Raw genomic sequence first — 24951 nt, forward strand, 5'->3', positions numbered from 1 at the left:
ATTTTATCTCACTCAAGCTTTCAGTCTCTCACTATGCCCCTCTGTCTCGCTTGCTATCCTGCACTCTGTCTTGCTATACATCTCTCTCTTGCTCGCTATCCCTCCCTCTCAACCACCCCCTCCAACTGTTCCTCTCTCTTTTGAACTTTCCATCTCACTCTTCATCTCTTTCTTCCTGCCTCCCCTCTCCCCCACCTATCTCTGTCTCCAGTTCTCTCTGTCCCCTCTCCTGTGCTTCCTTGGTCTCTTTTGCTCTGTCTCCCATCTTTCCATCTCTTAGATGTGCGTTTCCTCTCTGTTATGTCCCTGCTCCCTAGCAGTCCTTCTCTTCCAGATATGTTTTGCCTCTCTCCCTCACACACTTTGCTTCTTACATGTTTTTCTCTTGTGCTTGTCTTTTTCATTCTCCCTTGCTTTGCCTCTCTCATTTTCTCCATCCCTCATATACTTTTCCATCCATCTCTGACACATTCTTGCACACACTTTCCGTCTCACTCATGCTTTCAATCCCTCACTTGTGCTTTCTCTCCATTGTTTGCTATTTCTGTTTACTCCCTGTCCCTCTTCCTTGCTCTTGGTATCCCTCTCTATCTCCCCATCTGACTCTTGGGCTTTCCATTTTGTCTCAAATGTGTTCTCTTTCTCCCTTACATATTACACCCCAGTCTTACTCTGACGTTCCTTCTGCCTGCCTGTCTTGGGCTTTCTTAGTACTCCCTCTCTCTGTCCTTTCATTTGTCTCTCTCCCTCAGACATGCTTTCCTGCTTTGCTACGTGCTTTCTCACTGTCTTAGTTCCCTCTGTCTGGCCAGGTATATCCCTATGTCCCTCTCTGTTATGTCCCCCTGCTCTGTCCCTCTCCTTGGCCCTGTTCTTCCCCTCTCACAGAAATTGTCTCTCTCTTTCAGGTGTGCTTTCCCTCTCATTCTGATCAGCTTTTTCTTTCACAGTCCATTCCCCTCTCTCACAATCTTAAACACACATTTCCTCTCTCTGATGTACTTTGCCTCTCATACATGTTTTGCCTCTCTCTCGGTTTCCTTATCTCTCATGTTCTTGTGAGCATTCACGCTCTTGCATGTTTATTTTGTATTTTCTATTTCTTCTGTTCCCCACTCCCCTTCCCACCCCCATCTCCCTAGTTCTTACTATTGCTCTCACTTTACCAATGTATTTCTCTCTCTCCTCCTCCCTTCCAAGTTATTCTCCTTTCTCAGATGTGCTTTCCTTCTCTCAGACATTTTCTCTTTTACATGTTCTTGCTTTTGCAGTTTTCCTCTTTTGCTTGCACTTTCCCACTTGTGCTTTCTTTTACTTTTGCTTTTCTTCCCTCTCTTGTGCTATTCCTTGCTATCTGTTGCTGTTGTTTCTCATGTTTCCATTTTCTCTTGCTTTTTCCCCTCCCTCTGTCCTGTGCCCTTCCCACCCACCTTGTTTTGCCTGCTTTCCTGTCTTCACCTGCCTTCCCCCCAACCTGATTCCCCTCTCTCATGGACTCTCTTTGCCTGTCTCCCGCATGCTCTTCCATCTCCGACAGTTTTCCTCTTTCTTGTGTGCACTTTCCTGCTCATGCTTGTGGTTTCTTGCTTGTGCTGTCACTCTGTTGTTCACTATTTCACTCTTGATTGCTCACTTCTCCTTCTCTTGCTTTCCCTCTCCTGAGCTTTCCATTTCTCTCAGACATGTTTTCCCTCACTTGGATGTGCTTTGCCTTTCTCTTGGACATGCTTTCCCACTCTCTTGTTAAGCTTTCCCTGTTGCGTGTGCTTCTCTCCCTCTTGCTTTCCTTGTCTCCCTTGCATGGTCATGCTCACTAGCACACCCTCTAACATGTTTCTTCTCTCCCATGGTCTCTTGCTTTCTCCCCGTCTTGCACGCTTTCTTCCCTCACTTTCACAGAGACTTTTCCACTTGCTCACTTTTCCTTGCGCTTTTCCTCCCTCTTTCTTGTGCTGCACCTCTCTCTGACATGCTTTGCTTTGTGTTGCCTTACCTCACACCTGATTTGTCTCTCTCTCGTGATTTGTCTAAGAGTTTTTCTCCTCTCTCTCCAATGCACTTCCCTTCTATCACCCCCCGCCCCTTGCTTGTCTTCTCTCCTGAACATACTCTCCTCGTCCTCGTTTTTCCTCTCTTTTGCACTTCCCTCTCTTGTTCTGCCTCACTTTCCCTCTCCCCCTGTTGCTTTGCCACTCTGTCTTTTGTTCTCCTCATCCCTTCCATAGTTTTCCATCTCTGAAACATTTCCTTTCTTGCATGTACTTTCCATCATGTATGCTTTCAGTCTGTCTCTCGTGCTTTCTCCTCTCTGTTGCTCATGATCCCTCTCTCTTGCACAGCATGCTCCCCACTACCCCTGTCTATCTTGCATTTTCACTCTTAGACACACTCTCTCTCATGCTTCCCTTTTGTCTCTTGTGTGCTTTACCTCTCTTGTGTGTTTTTTTTTCTCTTGTTCCCGCTCACTCTTTTGCTTTCCTCTTCTGTCTTGCTTTCCCATTCTTTCCTCGTCTTGCATGCTTTCTTCCTGTTGCATAATTTAATCTCTCCTGCTTGCAGTTTTTCCTTTCGCTCATGTTTCCTGTCCCACGTGATTTTTCTTTTTTCTCCCTTTCATGCTCTGGACCCTGCTATCTGTCTCTTTCTCTTGCCTCCCCTGCTTCACTCTCTTACTCTCTCCCTCTCCTCCCCCAACCTTTTTCTCTCCCTCTCAGTTTACTTTTCTTCTGTTTTCACTCTCTATCCCTTTTTGTTTTCACCTCTCCTTCTCACTAGCCCTCTTATTGCTCTTTCTCTGATACACTTTTCCACTGTATAATTTTTCCTCTCTTGCATACTTTTTGTCACCTGCTTTCTTCTCTCTTGGCTTTCCCTCTCTTGAGTGCCCTTTCCCCGTCATAGGCACTTTGCATCTCTCTGTAGTTTCACAGTCTTGCATGTTTTTTCTTTCTTTTGTACTTGTGTCGTGGTTTGGGCAACTTGCTTCTCCCTTTCTTCCTCCCTCTCTAGCATGCTTTCTCTCAGTCACACAGTCCCTTTCTCTTCTGCTTGCACTTTCCCTCACTCATGCTTCATCTCTTTTACTTTTGATCCCTATTTTGTGCTCTCTCTCTCTCACTATCCTTTTTTTCCTCAATTCCCTTCTTTCTCTTTTTCACTCTCCTTGCTTTTGCTCTTTCTCACTTTCCTCTTTCACTTTCCCACTCTCACATGCTTTCCCTTTTGTCTTAATGCTTTTTGCCTCTCACACTGTTTCTCTCATGTCCTTTATCCTTCTCTCACATGCTTTGCCTCTCTTGTGTGCTTTTACTTTCTCTTTCACTTACCTATCGTCACTTTCACTTTCTAGCACGCTCTCTCTCATGCTTCCCCCTCCCTTGGGTGCTTTTCCATCTCTGACACATTTTTCTACGGTCTTGCGTGCACTTTCCCTCTTGCTCATGCTTGCAGTCTCTTGCTCATGCTTTCCTTACTTTTGCCGCTTGCTATCTCTCTTTCTATTGCTTACTGTCCCTACTTCTCTCTCAGTATCCCTCTCTCTTTCTCTTGCTACCCTTTCCTCTTTGTGTCTCTTGCTTTCCCATTGCCTCAGGCATGTTTTCTCTCTCCCTGATGTGCTTGCCTCTCCTCCCTCTCCTCAGATTTCTTTTTCAAGCTTTCCCCCTGTCTTGGTCACCTGGTCTGACATGCTTCATCTCTTGCATGTGCCTTGCCTCTCTTGTGCATGTGCTTTGCCTTGCCTCTCTCACATGCTGTTGCACTCTATGGTGTACTTCCTGTCTCTCTGATGTGATCTCCTGCTTGCTCCTGCTTCCCTGATGTGATTTCCCTTTTGCTCGTGCTGTCAGTATCTTACTTGTGCTTTTCTTCTCCCTCTCATGCTAACCCTCTGTATCTCTTGCCACTCTCTCTCTGTTTCCCTCTCTCTTTCTAGCTCTTTCCATCTCTTTCCCATTCCCTCCTTCTTTCCACCATTCTCTCCCTTCCCTGTCCCCCTTACACTCCCTCTCTCTTGCACGCTTATGTCTCTGTCATTCCATTTGCATGTCCTGCTTTGCATCTCTCACACGCGTTATTTCTCTTTCTCAGACATGCCTTCCCTGTTACATTCCCTTTGCCTCTATCTCGTTTGCCATCTCTCTCATGTGCTTTCTCTGTCTTGCATGTTTGTTCTTTCTCAGGTGCTTTTCTCTCTCCACGTCTGTTGCTTTCAACTTCTTTATCTTGCTCTCCCTCTCTCGTGTGCTTTCTGCTTCTCTCACACAGTCTTCTCTTTTGATTGCACTTTTCCCCTTCCTTGCACGTTCACTTGTGCTTTTCTTCCCTTCACCACCTCCTATCCCTGTCTTCCTTTGTCTTTCTGTTGCTTTGCCTCGTTCCTTCTTCTCCACCTCTCCTACTTTTTCTCTCACACTTTTCTTCTGTCTCTCTGAGACATGTGTTTCTTTCATACTGCTTTCCTTCTCTCCCTCACACACTCTCCTACTCCCATGTCTTACACGGTTTGCCTCTTTGACTTGCTTTGCCTCTCTGTTGTGTGGCTTGCCCCACTCTCTCTCTCCACCACCTCTCTGGGCAGCCTATTCCAGTGCTCTGCCACCCTCAAAGTCTCGCTGTATGTTTCCTCTCTGTCATATGTCCATCTTGGATGTTCATGCTCTCTCTCTTCAATGTGCATTCCCTCTCTCCCGGACTCACTTTGCCCCCTCTCTTGCTTTTGATAGATTCCTTGTGTGCCTTCGCTGTCTTGTGTGTGTCAGCTTTCTCTTGTACATCCCCCTCTCTCTGTACCCCTTTGCTCTTCTGCTCTCCCCCTCTCTTGCATGCTCTCCCAGGCACATGGTTTTCCTCTCTCATGCTTGCACTGTCACTTCCGCTGTCAGTTTTCCGTGTTCTTTTCCTCTCTCTCTCTTACGCTGTCCCTTTTGATTTCTTGTTATCCTGCCTCTTGCTTTCCCTTCCTCATGTTTTCCCTCTCTCTTTTCCTATTCCCCTCCCTCTTTCTCTTCCCCCCCTTATTCCCATCTTTCCCTGTACCTACCCTCCTTTCTCCCTCTCTCTCTCGCTTCCCTGCTTCTGTCCCTCTCCCTTGCCTTCCCTCTCCCTTTCCCTTGCTTTCTCTCTGATACGCATTTTCTCTGTCGGTTTCCCTTTCTCACACACTTCCCGCCTCAATCATATGCTTTTCCTCTCTCCTGTCACCATTTTCTCTCTCCCTCACATACTGCGTCCCTCTGTCACAGCCTTGCCTCTCTTGCACATGCGTTCTCTAGCATTGCCTTTTCTTGCTCTCTCAGTCTTTCTTATTCCCCCAAGTTTACCCTCTCTCTCCACTCTCAAGCCTTCCTCCCCGCCCCCGCGAATTCCCTCGAATGTGCTTTTCTTCGTCTCTCTAATGAGGTTTCTCACCCCGCCCCCTCGGTCCTTCCCCCCTTCTCTCTCTTCCAGCCTCTCCCTGAGCCTCCTACCCGACTCTGCCTTCCAGCTTCTGCATGCTTGTCACTTCTCTCACGCACTTTCCCTCTCTCACATCTTTCTCATGCTTTTACCTCTCTCATTCTCTCTCTTTTGATTTCTTTCCCCTTCTTGCATGCTTTTGCATCCCTCACACCCCTTTCCTCTCTAGCTTGCGCTTTCCCTCCTGCACATGCTTTCAGTCTCTTGCTCACAACCCGTCTCTGCCCTGTTCTTCTCGTCTCTCCTTGTGCTTTCTCTGTGTCTCTTGCTGAGTCCTCATCTCACCGTCTTACTTGCCAGTCGCCCCCCCGCTCTGCATACCTGTCTTTCAGTCCCTCATTTATTTGTCTCGCTGCCCCCCCCCTTTCGCTCTCAAGCACCTCCCCTTTTCCTCTCTCCCCAGCGCTCCCTCTCTCTTGCTTCCCTTTTGTCTCCCCCCCCCCCCCCCCCCCCGCTTCCCCACCGTTTTACTCTCTGACAGACAGGCTTTCCCTCTCTTTCTCACACACTTATTGCACTCGCTGGCAGAAAACATAGTTTCTGTCACTCTCACATGTTGTCCCCCCCGGACCCGTCTGTCTGTCTGTCTCGTGGTCCCTCCCTCTCTCTTGCAGGCCGTCTGCCCCTCACTCTTTCCTCCCCCCCCCACCTGCCTTGTCACTCACTCTGTCTCTCCCCTACCACCCTGACTGGCCCTCTAGCACCTCCCATCAGTCGTCCCTATCCCCCTGTCCCCGCCTCTGTTCTGGCTTTGTCTCTCTTTTTGGCTCCCCCACCTTGCTGTCCCCATCTCCTCCCCACCCGTCCTTTTCCCCCCATGTCTCCCTGTCCCTCTTCTCACTAGCTGTCCCTGTCTATCTCACTCACTGCCCTTCCCCCCACACGCTGTCCTTCTGTCTCTCTTGCTGTCCTGTTTCTCTCTGTCTTATGGTCCCCATCTTTCTCACTGTTGCCCCCTCCCTGTCCCTTTGTGTCTCTCCCTGCCCTTGCTGTTCTTTCCTCTCATGTGATGTCCCTTCTTCCTCTCTCTGTGTTCTTTCTTCTCTCCCTCTCAGTGTCTGTCCCTCCCCCTCTGTCACTTTCCGTCCCTCCTTGCTGGTGCTGTCTATTCCCCTCACTCCTTCTCTCCCACTGTCCCGCCTGGTCTCTCCCCCCACCACTGCCCCTCATTCTCTCCCCACCTCCCCTCTCACCCCATACCTTCCCCTCTTTCCCTTCCACTGTCCCTACTGCTCTCCCTCTGCCTCACTGTTCCTTTCATTCTCCCTGTCTTGCTCTCTGTGCATCTCTCTATCTCGTTGTCCCTACATCTCTTTATCTCTCTCTCTCACTGCCCCTACATTTCTTTCATGCTCACTGTCCCTCCCCCTTTCTCATAATTTCCACACATTTCCACTTTTTATTTTCCCTTCTTGGACACTTTGCCTCTCTCACAAGCGGTCTCCCTGTCTTGCACATACTTTGTGTCTCTTGCATGCTCATTGCCTCTACTGCATGGTCTTTTCTCTTGCACACTTTTTGCCTCCCTTGAATAAGCTTTCCCCCTCTGCCTTACAAGCTTTTTGACTCATATTCACCCTGTTACATCCTTTCTGTATCAGTTTCTCCAGTTTGTGCTTTCCTTCTCTTGCAGGTGCTGTTACGTTTAACTTGGCATGCTTGAGCTCTTGCACACTTGCCCTCTCTCACGCTTTAACTCTCTCACTTCTGCAACCCCTCTGTCATATTTGCCCTGTTTTGTGTGCGTTCACTCTCATATGCTATCCCTCTGATTTGTGTATCCCATCTCATGCACTTTCCCTTTCTTTTGCCTTCTCTCCAGTGCTTTCGCTCTCTTGGGCACACTTTCCCTTCCTCATGCAGCCCTTTTCCTCTGTCCCTCATGCTCTCTTGTATACTTTTCCATCTCACTGTGAACTTTCCTGTTCTGTTACATGCTTTCCCTCTTTCATGTGTGCATTCTGCCTCTAATGAACATCTCTTCTTTTTTCCATACGTTCCCTCCCTCATATCTTTCATCTTTCATCGCATGCATTTCCCCTCTCTTGCTCTTTCCGTTGCACCTTTCCCCTCTTTTGTGCAGTTTCCCCTGCACTTCACGTATCTTACATGTGCTTTTCTCTTTTTCTTGTGCTTTGTCTGCCTTGCACTTTGCTAACACTCTCACTTTTCCCTCTTGTCTTACGCACTTCCTCTGTCTTAGGCTTTCCCTGTATCTCATGTTTACCTCTTGCAGGTACTCTCTGTCTTATGTGCTTTCTCCCTCTCTCATGTGTGCTCTGTCTTTAACTCTCTCTCATGGTTCTGCTTTCCTTACAGATTCTATATAGTTTCTCTGTCTTATGTGCTCTTTCCCTTAATCTTGGGCATTTGCTCTCTCTTGCATATGCACACTGTCCCTTTCTCTTGCATTCAGTTTTCCTTTTTCTCCTTCTTGTGCTCCCCTGCTGTTGTGCCCCTTTCCTCTTTCTGTCACGCTCTTTACCTCTTTCTTGCATGTGAGGGTCTTTCCTGTCTCTTGTGCACTTTCTCTCTCTTGCATGCTGTTTATTGCTGTCCTGGGCTTTTTGTGTCTCTTGTGCAATTTTTCTTCTTGTGCACTCTTTCCCTCCCTCTCCATCGCTGTCTCATGCTTTTTCTTGCATTCTTTCTCTTTCTCACACGCTGTCCCACTGGTGCATGTTTCTCCTCTCTTGTGCATGCAATTTACATATCTGTTGTGTGCTTTCCTTCTTACTTGCTTGTAGTTTCTCTCTCTTGCATGTTTCAGTTCTCTCTCATCCTTTTCCTCTCTGTTATGTATAGGCTTTCCCTCTCTCATGCACTTTCCCTCTGTTGTGGGTTAACCCCAGTCCACAGTTAAGCACCACACAGCCATTTGCTTGCTCCCCTCCCAGTGGGATGGGGGAGAGAATCAGAAGAGCAAACGTGAGAAAACTCGTGGATTGAGACAGAGACAGGTTAATAAGTGAAGCAAAGCTGTGTGTGCAAGCAAAGCAAAATAAGGAATTCATTCACTTCTTCCCGTCGACAGCCAGGTGTTTAGCCACTTTCCTGGAAAGCAGGGCCTCAGCATACATAACGGTTACTTGGGAAGACATGCTGTAACCACAAATATCCCCCCATATTCCTTTCCCCCCCAGCTGTTATTGCTGAGCACAACTTATGGGATATCCCGTTGGTCAGTTGGGGTCAGCTGTCCTGGCTGTGTCCATTCCCAACTTCTTGTGCATCCCCAGCCTATGAACTGGGGAGGCAGCATGAGAAACTGAGAAGGCCTTGAATATGCAAGCAATGTTCAGCAATAACTAAAATGTTGATGTGTTACCAACACTGTTTTCATCACAAATCCAAAATGCAGCACCATATGAGCTGCTATGAAGAAAATTGATTCCATCCCAGACAGACCCAGTACATGCTTTTTCTCATGCTTTAGCTCTCAATAATTCTGATATGCTCCTTCCCTATGGAATGGGGGGGAGTCCCCCCATTTTGCTTTTTGCATGCTTTTTGAGTCCCTCTTATGCTTTCTTTCTTACTTTCTTGCTTGTTCTCTCATGCTCTCTCACTTTCCTGTCTTTGTCTTTTTCTTGAGGTCTGGGGCATCTCTTCCTTGCATGCATTCCTTCTCATGCACTCTTCCCCTCTCTTTTGCAGCACTCTTTGCCACTCACTGTCTCTTGCTTCTTAATGCTGATTGACACTCTCTTGCAGACATGCTCTCTGTGTTTCTCTCTCATTTTTTCTCTACCCCTCTTTTGTTCTTTACATCTGTTTCATGCTTTCTCTCTCTGTCTTGCATGTTCTCCCGTTCTCTCTAGCATGCTTTTCTCTCTCTCTAGGATATGGCCTTTTTCTGTCATGTGTACGTCTTCCCTCTCTCCCTCTGTCACTCATGCTTTCTCTCTCACACACTCTCTTCTGCTCTTTTGTGCATTTCTGTCTCCATCTTGCATGTGGTTTCATTTTCTTGGGCTTTCCATCTCTCACATGCTTTACATCTTCCTTGCACTTGCTTTTTGTTGTGAATATGCAGCAACCCGTTTCCTCTCTCATGCACGCTTTTCCTCTTTCTTGCATACACACATGCACTCCCTCTCTCTCACACGTGCTTTCTCTCTTACTTGTGGTTTCTCTCCTGCATGCATGCCCCGCCATGTTTTTCTGCTCTTTCGTGTCCTTTTTCTCTCTTGTGCACTTTTCTCAATCCTTCCTGCTGTATGCTTCTGCAGGCTTTCTTGCTCTCACACTTTTTTTATTACTGTGTGCTTCTCTTCTCCCATTTGTGATTTTCCTGTCATGTATTTCCCCTCTGCTGCAGTTTCACTCTGTTTTACACTCACCATCTCATTTCTTCTCTCTTTTGCTCTTTCTCCCGTCTTAATTTCTCAAACTTTCCTGCTTTCTCTTGCATACTTTTCCACTCTTGTGCTTGTACCTTTCCCTCTGCCGTGCTTTGTCTTGCATATTTTCCTAATCCCATGCACCTTTTTTCTTATGTCTCTCTTTAGCTTTCCTTCTCACACAAGCTTTCTGTCTTGTGCACTTTTCGCTCTGGTACTCTTTTCTGTTGCTGTCTTGCTTTTCCATCTTTTTTGGAGTCTTGAGCTTTACCTCTTGTGTGCTTTGCCTTCCCTTCCCACTCATGATGCCTCTTCCTTTCTCCCACTGTCCCTCTCTCATGGTTTCACTCTGTATTGCATGCTTTCCTTGTCTCACCCATTCATGTTTTCCCATCTTAGCCTTTCTTGTGTGTTGTTTTCCTCTTTTGTGTGCATTCCCTTTTTTGGGGGCATATTCCATCTCTCTTACTGTCACACGCTCCTTCCCTCTCTTGCATGCTTGTTTCTTCTCTCTGTCTTGTGCTTTTCTCTGCTTCTTGTACTTTTCCTTTCTCACTGATGTGCTTTCTATTTCTCTCCCTTCACCCCACTCCATACACTCCCCCCCCCCCCCAGTGCTTTCTCTGTCTTGCACACTTTCCTTTTCTGTCTTGCCTGTGTTCTGTCTCACACACCCCTTCCCTCTCTGGTACTCTCTCTCTTGCTGCTTCCCCCCACCATGTTGTGGTTTCCCTCTGCCTCTGTGACAGACTTTCTTTCTTTCTGCCATACTTCCCTGCATGTGTGTTCCTGTCTTCTTAGGCATGTCTCCTCTCTCTTGCATGTTCCGTCCCACTTTTCTCTTTTTCCTCGTGTGCGCTTGTACTTTCTCAGTCTGTCACATGCTTGCTCTCTCTGTGTTGTGGCCTTTACCCCTGTTTTGTGTTTTCCCTGTCCCCTGTGCAGATGTGCTTCCCCGCTCTGTCTTGCTTTTCCCCTTTTTTGTCCTATCCTGAGCGTTCTTTCCTTCTCTCATGAACACACAATTGCTGTCTGTCCCTCCATCTCACACACTTTCCCTCTCTGTTATGTTTTCCCCTCTTGCATGCTTCCCCTTATACACATGCTCTTCTCTCCTTGTGTGTGCTTTTCGTCTCACTCTTGTGGGCTTTCCCTCTCTTTGTGTGTCCCTTTTCTATCTTGCGTGCACCTCCCTGTGCTCGTGTGCATAGTTTTCCACACTCATGCACACTTTCTCACTCATATGTACTTTTTATTATTCTTGCAATTTCTCTCTTGCTCACTCTCTCCCTCTTATGCTTTCACGCTTTTCATCTTGCTCTCCTGCTTCCTTTCTTTTGCTTTTTCCTTCTTTGATCTCTTGAGCTTTCCGTCTTTCTCATGTGCATATTGCCATGCGCTCTTCCCCCTTGTTCAAATCTCCCTCTTGCATGTGCTTTTTTCCTTTCTCACATGCTTTCACTTTCTTGTACTTTCCTTCTTACACAGTTTCTTGCATGTGCTCTTCCCTTCTTGTGTGTTCTTGCCCCATCTCTTACGTAGCTTTTCCTTTTTTTTCACATGAATGCTTACCCTCTCTGTCACATGCTGTCCCTCTCCTGCACATGCGCTTTCCCTTGCTCTTTTCGTCTCTTTTCCTTGATCCCCTGAGCTTTCTCTCTCTGCTTTTCCCACTTTCTTTATTTTACTCAGTCTTTATTCCTTATGTGTGCTTTCTCTCTTAAGTATGCTCTCTGCCTTGCAGATCTTACCTCCTCTTTTGTGCTTTCCTTTTTCTCATTGCTTTCCCTCGTTCTCTCATGCTCGCTCTTTCACTCTTATTTACTCTTGCCTAAAAACCTCCTGCAACGTGTGTTTCCTCTCTCTCTCTTCTTTCTCTTGCTCCCTCTTTTCCCTCTCACTTGCCCTCATCTTCTCTCACGTTCCATCCCTCTTTCTGGCTCTCTGTCCTTGCCTCTCACTCATTCTGTTTTGTTCTTGCTCTTGCCCTTTTGCTTACTTTTCCATCCCTCTTTGCCTCTTATGCTTGCTTTCCCCTCTCTTTCGTTTGTTTTCCCTCTTTCCCTATTGTTTACTGTCTTTGCCTCTTGCTTTTCTTTGCTCTCTCTCACTTTCTGTCCTCCTGTCTTTCCCTCTCACAATCTTTCCATCTCACTCCCTTTCCCTCCTGTTTTCTTTATCTCTTTACTTCTGCCTTTGTGTCCCTCTTTTTCCCACTCACTTATCTCCCCTCTTACCTCTCTCCTTGTTTGCTTTCCCTTTCCGTTTTGGCTGCTCTCTTTCACTCTGCTTTTGTGCCTCTTGCTGTCTTCTATGCCCACTTACTTGCTCTCTTTCACTCTTCCCTTCTTTCTTCCTTGCTGCTCTGTTATGCTATCTTGTCCCCCCTCCCCTCTGCCTCTCCTTCCCTCTTGCTTGATCTTTCGCTTTTACATGTTGGTTTTCTCTTTCATTTTTTTTCCTGTCTCAGCTCACTTCTTGCCCAGGGTCCTTCCCTCACTCTCTCTGTTTCACTGTCCCTCCTGATTGCTCTGACTTGCACAGTCTCTCCTGTCTGCTTCTAGTTCTCTTGCTGCCTTTGTTTACCTCTCACTCTCTTTCCCTTGTGCTCACTTTCTTCTGTCACTGTCCCTCTTGCTGTCTCACTTTCTCACTCACCGTCTTTCCCACTGATTTTCTTTCACATCCAGTTTCACCTTCCCACTTGCTTGGCCTCTTTCTCTTATTATCTCTTTCTCTCTCAATTGCTGTCTTTCCTCCACTCTTGCACTCTTTCGTTTTGTCTCTCTTTCCCTTTCTGTCTCTCTTTTCCTCCCTGTCCTGATCACTTTTCCCCTCTTCCGTTCTGGCTTGCTCTTTGTCCTCCTTTCCCTATTCCTGTCTTTCAATCTTGATTGCTCCTTTTGACACTCACTCTCTTTCCCTCTTGCTCTTTCCTTCTGCGTCTGTCTTTCTCAATTGCTTTCTTTCCCTCTGCCTCTATGCCCTGCCCACCTCTTTCTGTCTTGCTCCTTTCCTTTTGTTCTTCTACCCACTTCACAGAATGGTTGAGATTGGAAGGGACCTCTGGAGGTCATGTTGTACAACCCTCCTGGTCCAGCAGGACCACCTAGAGCCTCTTGCTGAGGACCATGTTCAGATGGCTTTGAATATCTGCAAGGATGGAGACTGCACAAACTCTCTGAGCAACCTGCGCCAGTGCTCAGTCAGTCACTGGGCACCACAAGCCTGACTCCACCCACTTTGCAGCCTCCTTTCAGTTATTTGTAAGATTATCCCTGAGCCTTCTCTTTTCTAGGCTAAACAATCACAGCTCTCTCAACCTTTTCTCATAGGAGAGATGTTCCAGTCCCTTAGTCATCTTAATGGCCCTTCACTGACCTCTATCCAGTAGCACCATATCTCTCTTGTAGTGGAGAACCCAGAACTGGACACGCTATTCCTGGTGTGGCCTCACCAGTGCTGGATAGAAGGCAAGGAGAGGGGCTGCCTTGGAAGGCAGTCCTGAAATGCAAAGGAGTCCAGGAAGACTGGACAGTCTTCAAGAAGGAAACCTTAAAGGTGCAGGAGCAGGGTGTCCCTGTGTGCCCAAAGATGAGCTGGTGGGGAAGAAGACCGGCTGGCTGAACAGAGAGCTTTGTCTAACACTCAGGAAAAAAATGAGAGTTTATCACCTTTGGAAGAAAGGGCAAGCAACTCAGGAGGACTACAAGGATGTTGTGAGATTATGCAGGGAGAAAATTAGAAGTGCCAAAGCCCAGCTAGAACTTAATCTGACTACTGTCATAAAAGACAACAAAAAATGTTTCTATAAAGGCATTAGTAATAAAAGGAGGGCTAAGGAGAATCTCCATCCTTTATTGGATGTGGGGGAAAACATAGTGACAAAGGATGACAAGAAGGCTGACGTATGTAATGCCTTCTTTGCTTCAGTCTTTAATAATAAGACCCATTGTTCTCTGGGTACGCAGCCCCCTGAGCTGGAAGAGAGGGATGGGGAGCTGAATGAAGTTCCCATAATCCAAGGGGCAATGGTTAGCAACCTGCTACACCACTTAAACACATACAATTCTATGGGGCTGGATGGGATCCATCCAAGGCTACTGAGGGAGCTGGTGGATGTGCTCACCAGGCCACTTTCCATCATATATCAGCAGTCCTCACTAACTGGGGAGGTCCCACTTGACTGGAAGTTAGCAAATGTGATGCCCGTGTACAAGAAGGGCTGGAAGGAGGACCAAGGAACTACAGGTCTGTCAGTCCTGCTTGTTTCCTGTATCTCACACCCTGTCTCCTCACTCAGACTCCCTTTATCTTACTTTTGCCTATTTTCTACTTCTCAGTTCTGCTTCCTCTCTTTCCCTTGCCCTCCCCTCCTGCACTTTCAGCTGTTTATGCTCTCCTCTCTCTCCCCTTTTTGCTCTCAGTCTCCCTCTTTTCCTTGCTATCACCCTCATTCTTTCTGTCTCCTTTTCTCTCTCCTTCCCTCTCTCTTTCCAACAGGTGATATACATGTTTTCCTCCTTTTTAGGTTCCTTGACCACTGAGCATACTCCAGCTGCAAAGTAACATTTGCAATCTTCTGAAAGTTGTGTCCTGTCGGTTTAATTACATCTTCTATGTCAGAGACAAGATTAGCGTTACAGTATCACCAAAGCTACATCATGAAAAATCCTGTGCTGTTTTTTCTGCATTCTCTTCAGCTAGAGTCCAGTGAGGAAGAGGGTCTACCGATACCAGGATATCTTCCTCAGAAATCAAATTGGCCTTGCACTTAATTGCTTGCCAAGGGAAACCATTTTTATTTATTGTTCCTTTTGTGCTTCATGATATTAGCATTGTCTCATCCTTTGCAGAGATCCTAGGGTATGAGTTCACAGATCCTGCAGTAATCTAGTTTGCTTGCAAGAAAAAAGCGCGTGGGGCTCTACAATCTTTGTGCTAACGTTGACTATTGTTGTTTTTAATTATTTGTAAGTCAAACACTCCTCTAAACTTGTCAAAGTAAAAAGTATGTATGATAATTGGGCTTAGTAAGAGTATCCTTGCATAATCCTAGAAGTCATCTCATTGCACCACAAGGAAAAATGAATCTCTGAAGATTAATCCATTGCACATTGCACCAGAAAAAGCTGTGAAGAAAGTTAAGGGCAATATTCTGATACACTGCATGAACTATACACTGCACCGAAGGAATTCTTTCCCTTTTCTCTTCAGTACTTCGGATATTCCTTCCTCCTAATTCTGAAACAGAAATCTTCAGATTGAAAGGTGGTACCGACTTTATTTCTTCTCTGTAGTTAGTAAGGGTGCATGATGATGCTGGGTTCTCTGCTTAAGCAGGAGCAGAGCCATTCAGAGGGGCAATTCTGGAAAGAGAGGACCGTATTTATAGACTTTTGCTTTCATACTTGTTTATTGTTGAAATGTTTCTAGATGTAACCTGTACCTTTTCCTGTTAATAGCTTTGTCTTACTGTTCTAACTTGCAGGTTTGTTTCTCTTTCACAATTAGTTTTCTGTCCTTCTCTGTTCTGTAGCCAACATAACTGACGTCTTGGTTCTGGTAGATGTGGGTAGGACTGATGGGAATACTGTCCTTATGCAGTTATCCAGGATTTTTATATCTTTTTTTTCTCGCACCTTTTCTTGAAGTGCACAAGTTCTTCTCAAATGTGTATGTTATTGGGGTGGCAGGAGTAATTTGAGGAGAGAGCTGTTAAGTCACAAGTTTAAAAATAGTTACTGTAATGGAAAAATACAAGAAAGAATTGACTCTGCCCTCAGAGCAGAAGAGCAAGCATTGCTTCACAGAACCACAGGACAGATAAGGTTGGAAGGGACCTTGAAATATCATCTGGTCCAGCCTTTCATGGGAAAGCGAGCTTCGATGAGATCGTATAGCAATCCTGTCCAGTCGCATCTTGAAAACCTCCAGTGATGGGGGCTCTACCACATTGCTGGGGAGGTTGTTCCAGTGATTGATTGTTCTTACTGTAAAAAATGTCTTTCTTACACTGAGATGACACCTCTCCCAGCGCAACTTGTACCCATTGCCTCTTGTCTTCTCCACGTGGTACGTGGTGAAGAGAGCACCTCTGTCCTCTTTGTACCCACCTTTTAAGTAAAAGGGTGAGTAAAAGCCTGAGTAGAAGCCTCCATCAGGGAGTGTGGCCTTGTTGGCCAGTTTCCTACCCATACTTAAATAATTTCCTACCCATTACTTAAATAAGCGCCTCAGGTCTCCGGAAATGCTGCGTGACACTGTTCATGTGTCCTGTTAGACTGGTATATTCTAAACTGGTAAGTTTGAATTTAATTAAATAACATCGTAATAGTCTATTGTAAGTCTCTTTATGGCCTGCTTGTCCAGAAAAATTGTTGGAAACAATTTTTCTTTACACCTTTAGCTAAGATGATGAAGAGCTGTTTGTTTACAAAGGTGGACAGGAAAGCCTGTAGATACAGCTTCATTTTCTGTTAAGGTGCAAGTTTCCTTGTTATTCCCTGCATGTATGATGCTGATGTGAAATGCTTCAGGCTTTTTTTCTACCAGAAGTCTTCAGAAGTGCTAAGTGGATTTTGGAAGAACACTTGCAGAAAATTGACTAATGCTGGGCCTTGAAATAATTATGATTTGTGTTTTGCTTGTTAGGAATTTTACTGATTTGGTTATAGCTTGTTACTTTAAAATCTGGGCCAGTGTCAACAGGAGCAGACTGATTTAACTTGTTTGGTTTTCCTAGAGCTGAAAAGAGTAACATATGCTAAGGATTAACCTGAACAGATCCTTATGGGAAAGCTTGAGGCAGTGATAACAGGCAGGAACAGTCGCTGCATATATACCAGTGTGGCCTGCCACAGAAGTAGTGAGGAAAAACATTTCAAGCAGAGCACTGGGGATTTCATGCAAATCCTGTCTTTGAGGAATGGCTGGAACTCATCAATAGCCATCGTAGCTTATAGGGAGAAAGCTGGTTTCCTAAGTCAAAGGTACCTACTGAAAAGGGGTAGCTTCTTTTTGATGAAGAAATCTAGAGATTACATGGCTATGTTGCCTGGAGTGCAGTTTAGCTATCTCTTTCCCTGCAATCCTGAAATAGACATGGATGTTTGAGTTTATGAAGTGTTTTCTCTTTTCTATAAGGAAAGGTCAGGACTGATCAAGTGAAACTGAAAAGCAGAGAGTTTGCAATCCTTTGTAAGTTGATTGCCACAAGATCAGTATTTGGGGAAATGAGTGCACGCAGGGGATGAATTGGATCTAGTGGGCATCTTTCAGTTAGGTTGCCAAGATTTTTAGAAGCCTTTACTAAAAGTGTGGGTTGATTTCTTGCCCTAGTGGTTAAATGATGATAGTAGCCGTTCAGAGTGGCTGTTCGGACTTTCTGGCTCAATGCCCACATAATTGGATTTCTATTTGCAATCTAATATAAATCTTTGTTAGGTATCCAGTTTAGGAAGTTCCTCTGGAACTATTTTCAAGGGCCAAGCCTGACTGAAGAAAAGGAATCTGAAACTTAATTGATATATTCCCTGTGTTTTAGAGCTCTGTTCTGAGCAGGTTTGCTAGTAGTGGATGCCAGGCGGAGGAGTTACCTCTGCTGGGTGACTGAGACTACTTCTCTTTCTGACAGGAAGCTCCCAGCACAACTGATTATGCCAGCAGTGAAAACAGGCAAAACTGTTGATATGATCCTACTTTTCCTGCTCTTGATACTGAAATGAAGACAATTGAAATTTCATGTCTTAATGACCTTTTATAGATAAGTCTTTACGAGAACCTTCTGAACCCTATACTACAGTTCACGCATACTACAGTCCACTGTAACTTACTGCCATCGACACTTGACCTTGCTTAGGTAGTTGTAGTTTCTCCATCTTTCTTACTGGGAAAGAGGATGCACAGGAAAATCAATTGTCATCCCCAAGTTTCTTAATTTCCATGGTTGTCGCATATACTTGACAACCCTTTTAGCTTGCTGGCAACTGCCCTTTTTGACATCTGTTCATTGGTAGGGTTTGGTGTCAACAATTGTGGCTCTATAGAATTAATATTGTTCGGATTGATAGTCGATACCAGAGTTGATCATGCAAATTTCCAAAGGACTCTTAGTTCCCTTGGATCTGTTAAAAACATAGTGTTTTTCCATGATGATGCAGGATTGTGTGCTATAATCTAAAATAGCCCTGTAAGAATTATATTAGGTGAGAGTAGGGCATGTGGGAGAGACGTAACAAATTTGTTCTTGCTGCTAACTATATTGATATTTGCTTAGATCTGGGGAATTTCTTACAGATTGCGGATACCCTAAGATGTCGCAGACAGACACTTAGAGTGCTACAGGGTTTGTTTCTGACTGCAGCCCTTTATTAATATATACAGGACAGATTAACAAAGTGACAACTATTTTTCAGAAAGCACTAAACAGGAGATCTTGCAAACGGAAACTGCAGAAAGCCTAGAAAGAGAAGTGTCGCTAATGCAGTAAAAATTGTCTTCAAATATGCAAATTCAGTATCCCAAATAAGAGGTAGTCTAGGCAGTGATATTTGGCTAGAAAAGCAGAGCTGGGAGGGCAGAAATGCTGGGTGTTTTCATACTGAAACCCTCCAGACATGACCCCCATCCCCCAGTCCCAGAAAAGTTACAATCCTAGGGTATTCCTCACTTGTATGCTTGAATATTTTTAAAACGTTTATTTAATTTGGTGGGTTAGAACAAGGGTTGGAACAATGTAAAGCTGTGTATTTCAAAATTCTTCGTGGAAGCATTTGTTGGTCTGTGGAGGTTTTTTGCTTGATTTTTAAAGTACAAAACTTGTGCAACCATCTGCTAAGTATTCTATATAACTGGGAGACATCCTTTCACAAGAAAACAGTTGGTTTTCTTTCATGTTTTTGGCATAATATTTTTTTCATTTTACAAACCTTGTATTACCCATTTTAATAGCACCTTAGAGACCGATTGAGAGGTGAAAGATTTGTTGACAAAACATTGGCAGCTAGGATTTAGGAGACCCAAAGAAGCAGAAAACCTATTAATAGCACAATTTCTTGGCCATATTTTTCTACATATTAAATATTCAATTAAGAGAGAATTTTTATTGAAAAGCAATATGTGCTGTAGACTATACTTAATGTTTGCAGTCTAAATATGGTGTGTTCGGTGATGTTAATCTGTAGTGTTCTTTGGTGCAAAAAATCTTTAAAGCTATTGTTTTTTCTGGATCTAGCAGTCTTCAGTCTCAATCTCCCATGAAGTTCGGATATGTTATGTCATCTTTAACATGTTTTGGTTTCTATTAAAGTCCCCAGAACCTAACTTGCTATATGAGCTCAGTATTAGAGGCCTGGTGCTTACTTTTTTTAAGTCCTGCGTTGTGCAGAGCCCTTACTATTGGGCTAGTTCTGTCAGAAGATAGTATGTACAGTTTATATTCCTCTATGCTCTTCTCCTTTGAATTAGAAAAGGCATTAACTACTGCAAAGAGAGTTCAGTATGGAGTAGTTACAGGTTGATGCTTTAGATGTTTTCTGTAATCTTTCATTGTTTTCACTGAAACAGCACTGAGAGGTTGCAAGGTTATTCATTACTGCCTGATCCAGCTCATAAACAGTAGGATACATGAGTGCCATGCCATAGCCAGCTTTCTGTGCTCTTCTGGTGACTTTTGGAATAACTCAGGAACCAGCTGAACTACCTGGATTGTCTTGGTCGTGTTACCAGCAGCAGCCTCGTCCCTGGCCACAGCGTTCCCTGTGGCCTGGTGAAGCCCTCTACCCTGTGGGCACTCTGTGTGTGTAGAATGAGCAGAGAGAGTGTACAAAGTAACTATTAGTTATTCGGCAAATTGGGTGCCTGGCAGAAGCAAGAAGAAAGAATGGTGCTGTGCTTGAAGGACTGTCGTTGCTGTGGCATCAGAATAGTTGAGTAGGTCTAACTGCTTGTGCTGACTCATTCCAGTGCTGTTTCTGCAACAACACGCCTGTGAACTCTTATACCAGCTACAAAATAAACCAAATTATACTGCTATTGAACCCCACTAACAGTTTAACTTTGTGGATACAGTGTGCTTCTGTTGCCTTCTCTAAATTGCACTGCTGCGTTATAATGTGAAACTGTCAAAAGATTTCCTTCTGCAGGTAGGTGTCTATGTTTTGTTGAGAAGTGCTGAGACCTTTTGGAAGTAAAGGTACTATATAAGCAGAAAACAGTTAATTATTTTTACTATATCAGAATACAGAAGGAATTATACCATTTACTGATTGATTTGGGGATTCTTTTCTAGTAATCATAATGGGAAAATGAAGAATTTAAATGTTACTAGTAAAGATTACTTTGTGCTCTCATTCCAATATAAAATGTGAGTATCTAAAACATTATGTCTTCCTAATTTTTGAGCCAAAGATGTAAACACACAGAAATTCAATTCAAAATAATCTTCCAGCCAGTTCCTTCATAATAAAAAAAATAGCCATTTTATAAATTTTAGGAGCTTTCTCACAATAGGGTACCAAATATGTTGTTAGGGGAGCACAAACTAGGGAAAAAGATATGAACTGAAATTTAAATTTAAAATGCAGGGCTCTTGAAAGACCTGGATGTATAAGTTTGTGGACACACTCACTTTTGTCTTTTTGGATTCCCGTGAAAATCTCATCATTGAGCTTAAGTGTGGTAGCCACAGCCATTGATAGCCTTCATCTAGCTGGTCTATGAAGTGCTTTTTTTTTTCTCTAGAAAATGGTTTAAAAATTGCCTGTTTGCCTATCTAACTCAAAAGCTATTTCCACTGTTTACTCAGTTGTATCATCTAACTACTACAAATACTGATTTTACTCGTATCATCTTGAAAACAGCTAAGACTGAGTGAACTGCAGTTTGTTTAATCCTTGTCAACAAAATCAGTTATTAAACATAAAGCTGGTTATTTACACAGGCTCACTGAAGACTAAGATAGTCATGCAGAAGCAGGGAGCAGCCTAGTTCACTCCCAAGTCACAGTTTTCTTGGCTAAGCAGCAAGCGAAATAGTTTTGTATGAACTGAATTGTATGTTTTGCATTGATTCACACTGGCTGTTCTTAGCGAATTTTTCAGTTCTGCTTTCATGACCGGTTCTTCCTTCCACTGAGAGCGTTGGGAATTTTGCTCTTGACTTCGATGGAAAACAGGACTGTATCTTAATTATTTTGATTTAAAGAATAATAAGTTTAATGGTTTATGTAAAATACTGCATTCTGTAGCTTACTTAGTCATAAGTGACTAATTTACATCTCACAGAAGTGCTAGTCATCTTAAACTTTTATTACTTGGAACAAGATCAGAATTAAAAACCAGGAGGAGCAGAACAGATTCTCAGATCAGGATTTCAGTGTAAATCATTTCTGCTTTTGGCCAGTGCGTTCTTTTGGGAACTGATGATGTAAACGATTTTGATGGGGAGAGGAAATTTCACTGCTTATTATTCCAGTGAAATAGCTTTATTCCTTCCTTTTGTATTAACAGGTAAGCATCTGAATTTGGTGTGTATTAGTCTTTGCAGATGTGGTTTGGGGAAAGTGGACCCAGCATCACTGATTTGAGCTGGCACCTCAGGGGAGGGAGAACAATCAAAGTGCAGAAAACCCTTTCACTTCCATTTTCATCTGACTGCTGTCACCCACCAGAATACCTCAGCGTGGCAGATTTGCACCATGTAGGTCACATATGGAGCAGACGTTCCTTGCAATGCAGTGGGCCCAGCTGAGCTAAGCTGCTGTGACAGGAATGCAATGTATTTCTTGTGTAAGGCTAAGAATACAGTATTCTCTGGAGAATGTTATGTTAGCTAGCTTTGCAAAGTTTCCTAATAGCACAGTTTTTATGTTGCTTTGTACAAAGTTACTGGCTACGGGCAGCAGTGTATGCTGGCAAGTTTTATGCCCTTTAGAAGGGGAGCAGACTCCATCTGATTATCCGCAATATGGGTTGGGCAGCTTTGTGGAGCGTACTGAACTCTTTCTTCTCTGCCTTTTACCATCCAGATTCTGTGGAAAGGCACTGGAAGGCCAACAAGAGATGAAGCTATCTTGAAACTGCTTGATGGAGACTTTAACAATTAGAACAAAGTACATAAAAGCATAGAACCTTCTAAGTGTGAGGTGAACTACCGGGTGCCTTTATTGCAGTGACAGTTGCTATGCTTACACTTAACGTACTTAGGCACATTGTAGGATATAAAGAGGTGATAAGGACAAGTTTTATTAGTTACATCGTCATATCAATAATCAGTTTTCTAACACATAGTGAAGATCCGTGAGTATTCTTTGTGCTGTGAAATAATGCTAAAGAGTGGAGGAAAATGGATGTCTTTACTAAGTTTGCCTGAGAATGAACTTCTCTGTTTTTGTTACCAGGAATGCAGCGGCAGTGGGTCACGGCTGTTTCTGCTACGCTCTAATGCGTTCAGTTCCAGTTGCCATCTACATTGTTTTGGTAACAGGTCTGCGTTACCACCTGTTCATATGGAGCGTCTTCTCGCCAAAACTACTTTATGAGGGAGTGCATGTGTTCATCACAGCCACTGTCTGCCTGTTCTTCACAGCCATGGATCAGAACCACTCTCACAAAGTGCAAGATTGAAAATAAGTGTGCAGTAGGCAGTTCTGCATTGCAATGTCCATTATGTAACTGGAATGGAATGGAAGAAGGAAAATAATGGCTTTAAATTGTGCAGAATTTGAAGAGTAACCTTGTTTATCTTAGTCAAGATGAGGATTTGAAGGGCCTGTCCTGTTTAAAAACTGAGTTTGCTTTAAAAATGTTGAAATAAACTGTTTTTTCATGGATAACTTTTGTTCTACAGCTGTCATTATAGCACTCTCCAAATAACAGAATGGCAATATTATATGATTTGAATTTAAAAATGTACATCTTAATATAAATACAGGCCTAGTGCCTGATGAGCACTGAAAAAATCTTTTGCACATACAATTTTTTTACCTTCCTAGACTACAGAATCCTAAAAATATGCAGGACTTCTTGGTGCTGTTCACAAGATCTTATATTTGTTAGCTTTGGGGGTGTTTTTTGTTTGTTTTGTTTCTAGTGTGTGCATTGAAATTATTATTGAATTATTGTACAAATATCCCAGGTAAGAGATTTTTTTGTTTGTTTTCCATAGGCAGCATTCCTGTTTAAAGGCAGTGTTTTCTTTGTAAGATGAGTGCAGTCATTATCTATAATGGATTTCGATCTGCACTTCAGGCACTAGATAAGAAACACTAATGGGCTAACAAAGTAATGAATCTTCTGTGGAGTCCATTCACTGCTAACATGTTATGTTTCTTTTTGTTAATATATAAGTGTTAAATCACGTTGGTGGCAGCTGTGCTGAACATTTGATCATGTTTTCCACACTAGGGTAGAGAGTTATGAGCCATGAACAGGAAAACAGTTTAATGGGCTAAGTTACCAGCAGAATAAAAGCTGTGTTTGCGTCACCTTCCCCCTAGTGACCTGTCTAGCCACCTCACTTGAACGTGTTATAATTAATTCCTAACAATGTTATTTTCCTTGCTTCTGTCTAGAAGATATACATTGATGACTATCCTGAGTATTAGTATTCTTTATGTGGGGTTTTTCTGCGTCCTATTTTTGTCCATGTTAGCAGCCAATAGGTTTTAATTTAAATGTATTAGAGGTGTAGCAGAAGAAAAGCGTACAGGGAACTTTAACTCTTGTTATAAGTCTGAAAATAAAAAGCTTTTAAGCCCCATGTAGCTGACAGCACATTTGTTGGGATCGCTGATAGACTTTTCATCTTATGTTTCAGATAGAGTAAATCTCAAAAAGTGGGCCTTGCCACGTATTGCTGTTCACCTGGAGAAGAGACTACTGGATCTTAATGTAACTCACTGTGACCTGTTGGAAGTTTGAAAATTAAATACTTTTAATAAATTGTTTTTCACTGTAAATTATGAAATATTTAATACAGTTTGTATTTGTGAATGTTGTACACATTTACCACTTTCATCATTCTCAGTATTTTTCTGGTTACCTGTTGCCTAGCAACCATATGGGGATTATCGACATAAGGTCTGCTTACTTGGTTAATACCTAAGCAATCCTCCCTAACGTTCATACATAGTATGTTTGTAAGAGGTTTGACTCAGAGATAAAGGGTGCTAATAAAGTGATGGAAGGGGTGGAGGGGAAGTTGCTTCTGGGGTGCAGAATCCTAAAACAATGTGGGGTGACAGTGACAAGATCTATTACTTCCTTCTGGTATTTTTTGCTTTTAGTGTCTCTCTTGGACATTTTATCCAATAGTGGAATCTAAACTATTGTGCGTGTATTAAGGTTGCATTTCTTCAGATTACTTAGTTAAATGATCATAGTGTCCCTTTCTCCTCTGAAGTTGAAAGATGTCCAGACTGAATCCAGGAGAAAGTAAGTGGATTGGAAAAACTCTTGTTATTTAGGTCTTTGAGGACAGAAAAGGAAGGAAGGAGGACTGCATCTTTTCTCGAGTTAACACATGAGTTTGGGTGGTACCTCAAGAAAACACAGTGCTTTCAACTTCAGAATTGCCATTTTTATTCTTTTCCACCCTTTCTCTTTGGGTCTAAGCAAGTGAAATACTGTTTTAACTTCATCAGCTTTTGGGCTGTGGCAAGGCAAAGCTGAGGCAAGGAAGAAATGAGTTGGTTCTTGCTGCAGGCAAACAGACTTGAACTGTGGAATTATGTAAAAATAATGTTATTTTAAATCAACACAAAGTTTTGGCAGTTGCTGTGAATGTACAGAGAAAGCAAATGCCTGAATACAAATTCTCATCTCACTCGTTAGCTTCTCCTCTTCCTTCCTCATCCCAGCTCCTCTTTGTCACATTCAATGTGTCCCAAGCCCTCAGACAAGGGGACAAGCAATGTGGGAAGCAGGAATGGCCCGTGGGATGGTTTCTGCTGTTCTGAGCATACCCCTATCTTCTGTACAAGTGTTCAAAGTTCCCTTCTCCAGGGTGGCGTCAGCCTGGGCTGCAGCTTCCTCAGGAGTACCCTGTGCACAGGCTCAGACTCCTTAAATATGTTCTGAGCAGGGGTGTTGTGTACTTCTCTGTTTGGATAAAGTTTTCACACATGGTAAATTTTTCCACTCAACATGTT

General features: G+C 43.7%; 1 protein-coding gene across 3 annotated transcripts in view; it reads left to right on the forward strand.

Moving 5' to 3' along the window:
* Positions 1 to 23760, forward strand: part of PIGG (phosphatidylinositol glycan anchor biosynthesis class G (EMM blood group)) — a 92440-nt gene extending 68680 nt beyond the window's left edge. For 2 of the 3 annotated variants that reach the window (XM_063319930.1, XM_063319932.1), the window contains one exon: positions 22201 to 23760. In XM_063319930.1, the coding sequence (XP_063176000.1) occupies positions 22201 to 22426 (226 nt within the window). In that variant the 3' untranslated portion in view covers positions 22427 to 23760. Of the gene's footprint in view, positions 1 to 14331; positions 15072 to 22200 lie in introns of all 3 variants that reach the window. The other variant, XM_063319931.1, reaches the window with a different exon arrangement.
* The last annotated feature ends 1191 nt before the right edge of the window (positions 23761 to 24951 follow it).

Source organism: Chroicocephalus ridibundus, chromosome Z (genome assembly GCF_963924245.1).
Source record: "Chroicocephalus ridibundus chromosome Z, bChrRid1.1, whole genome shotgun sequence".
Classification (NCBI taxonomy): Eukaryota; Metazoa; Chordata; class Aves; order Charadriiformes; family Laridae; genus Chroicocephalus; species Chroicocephalus ridibundus.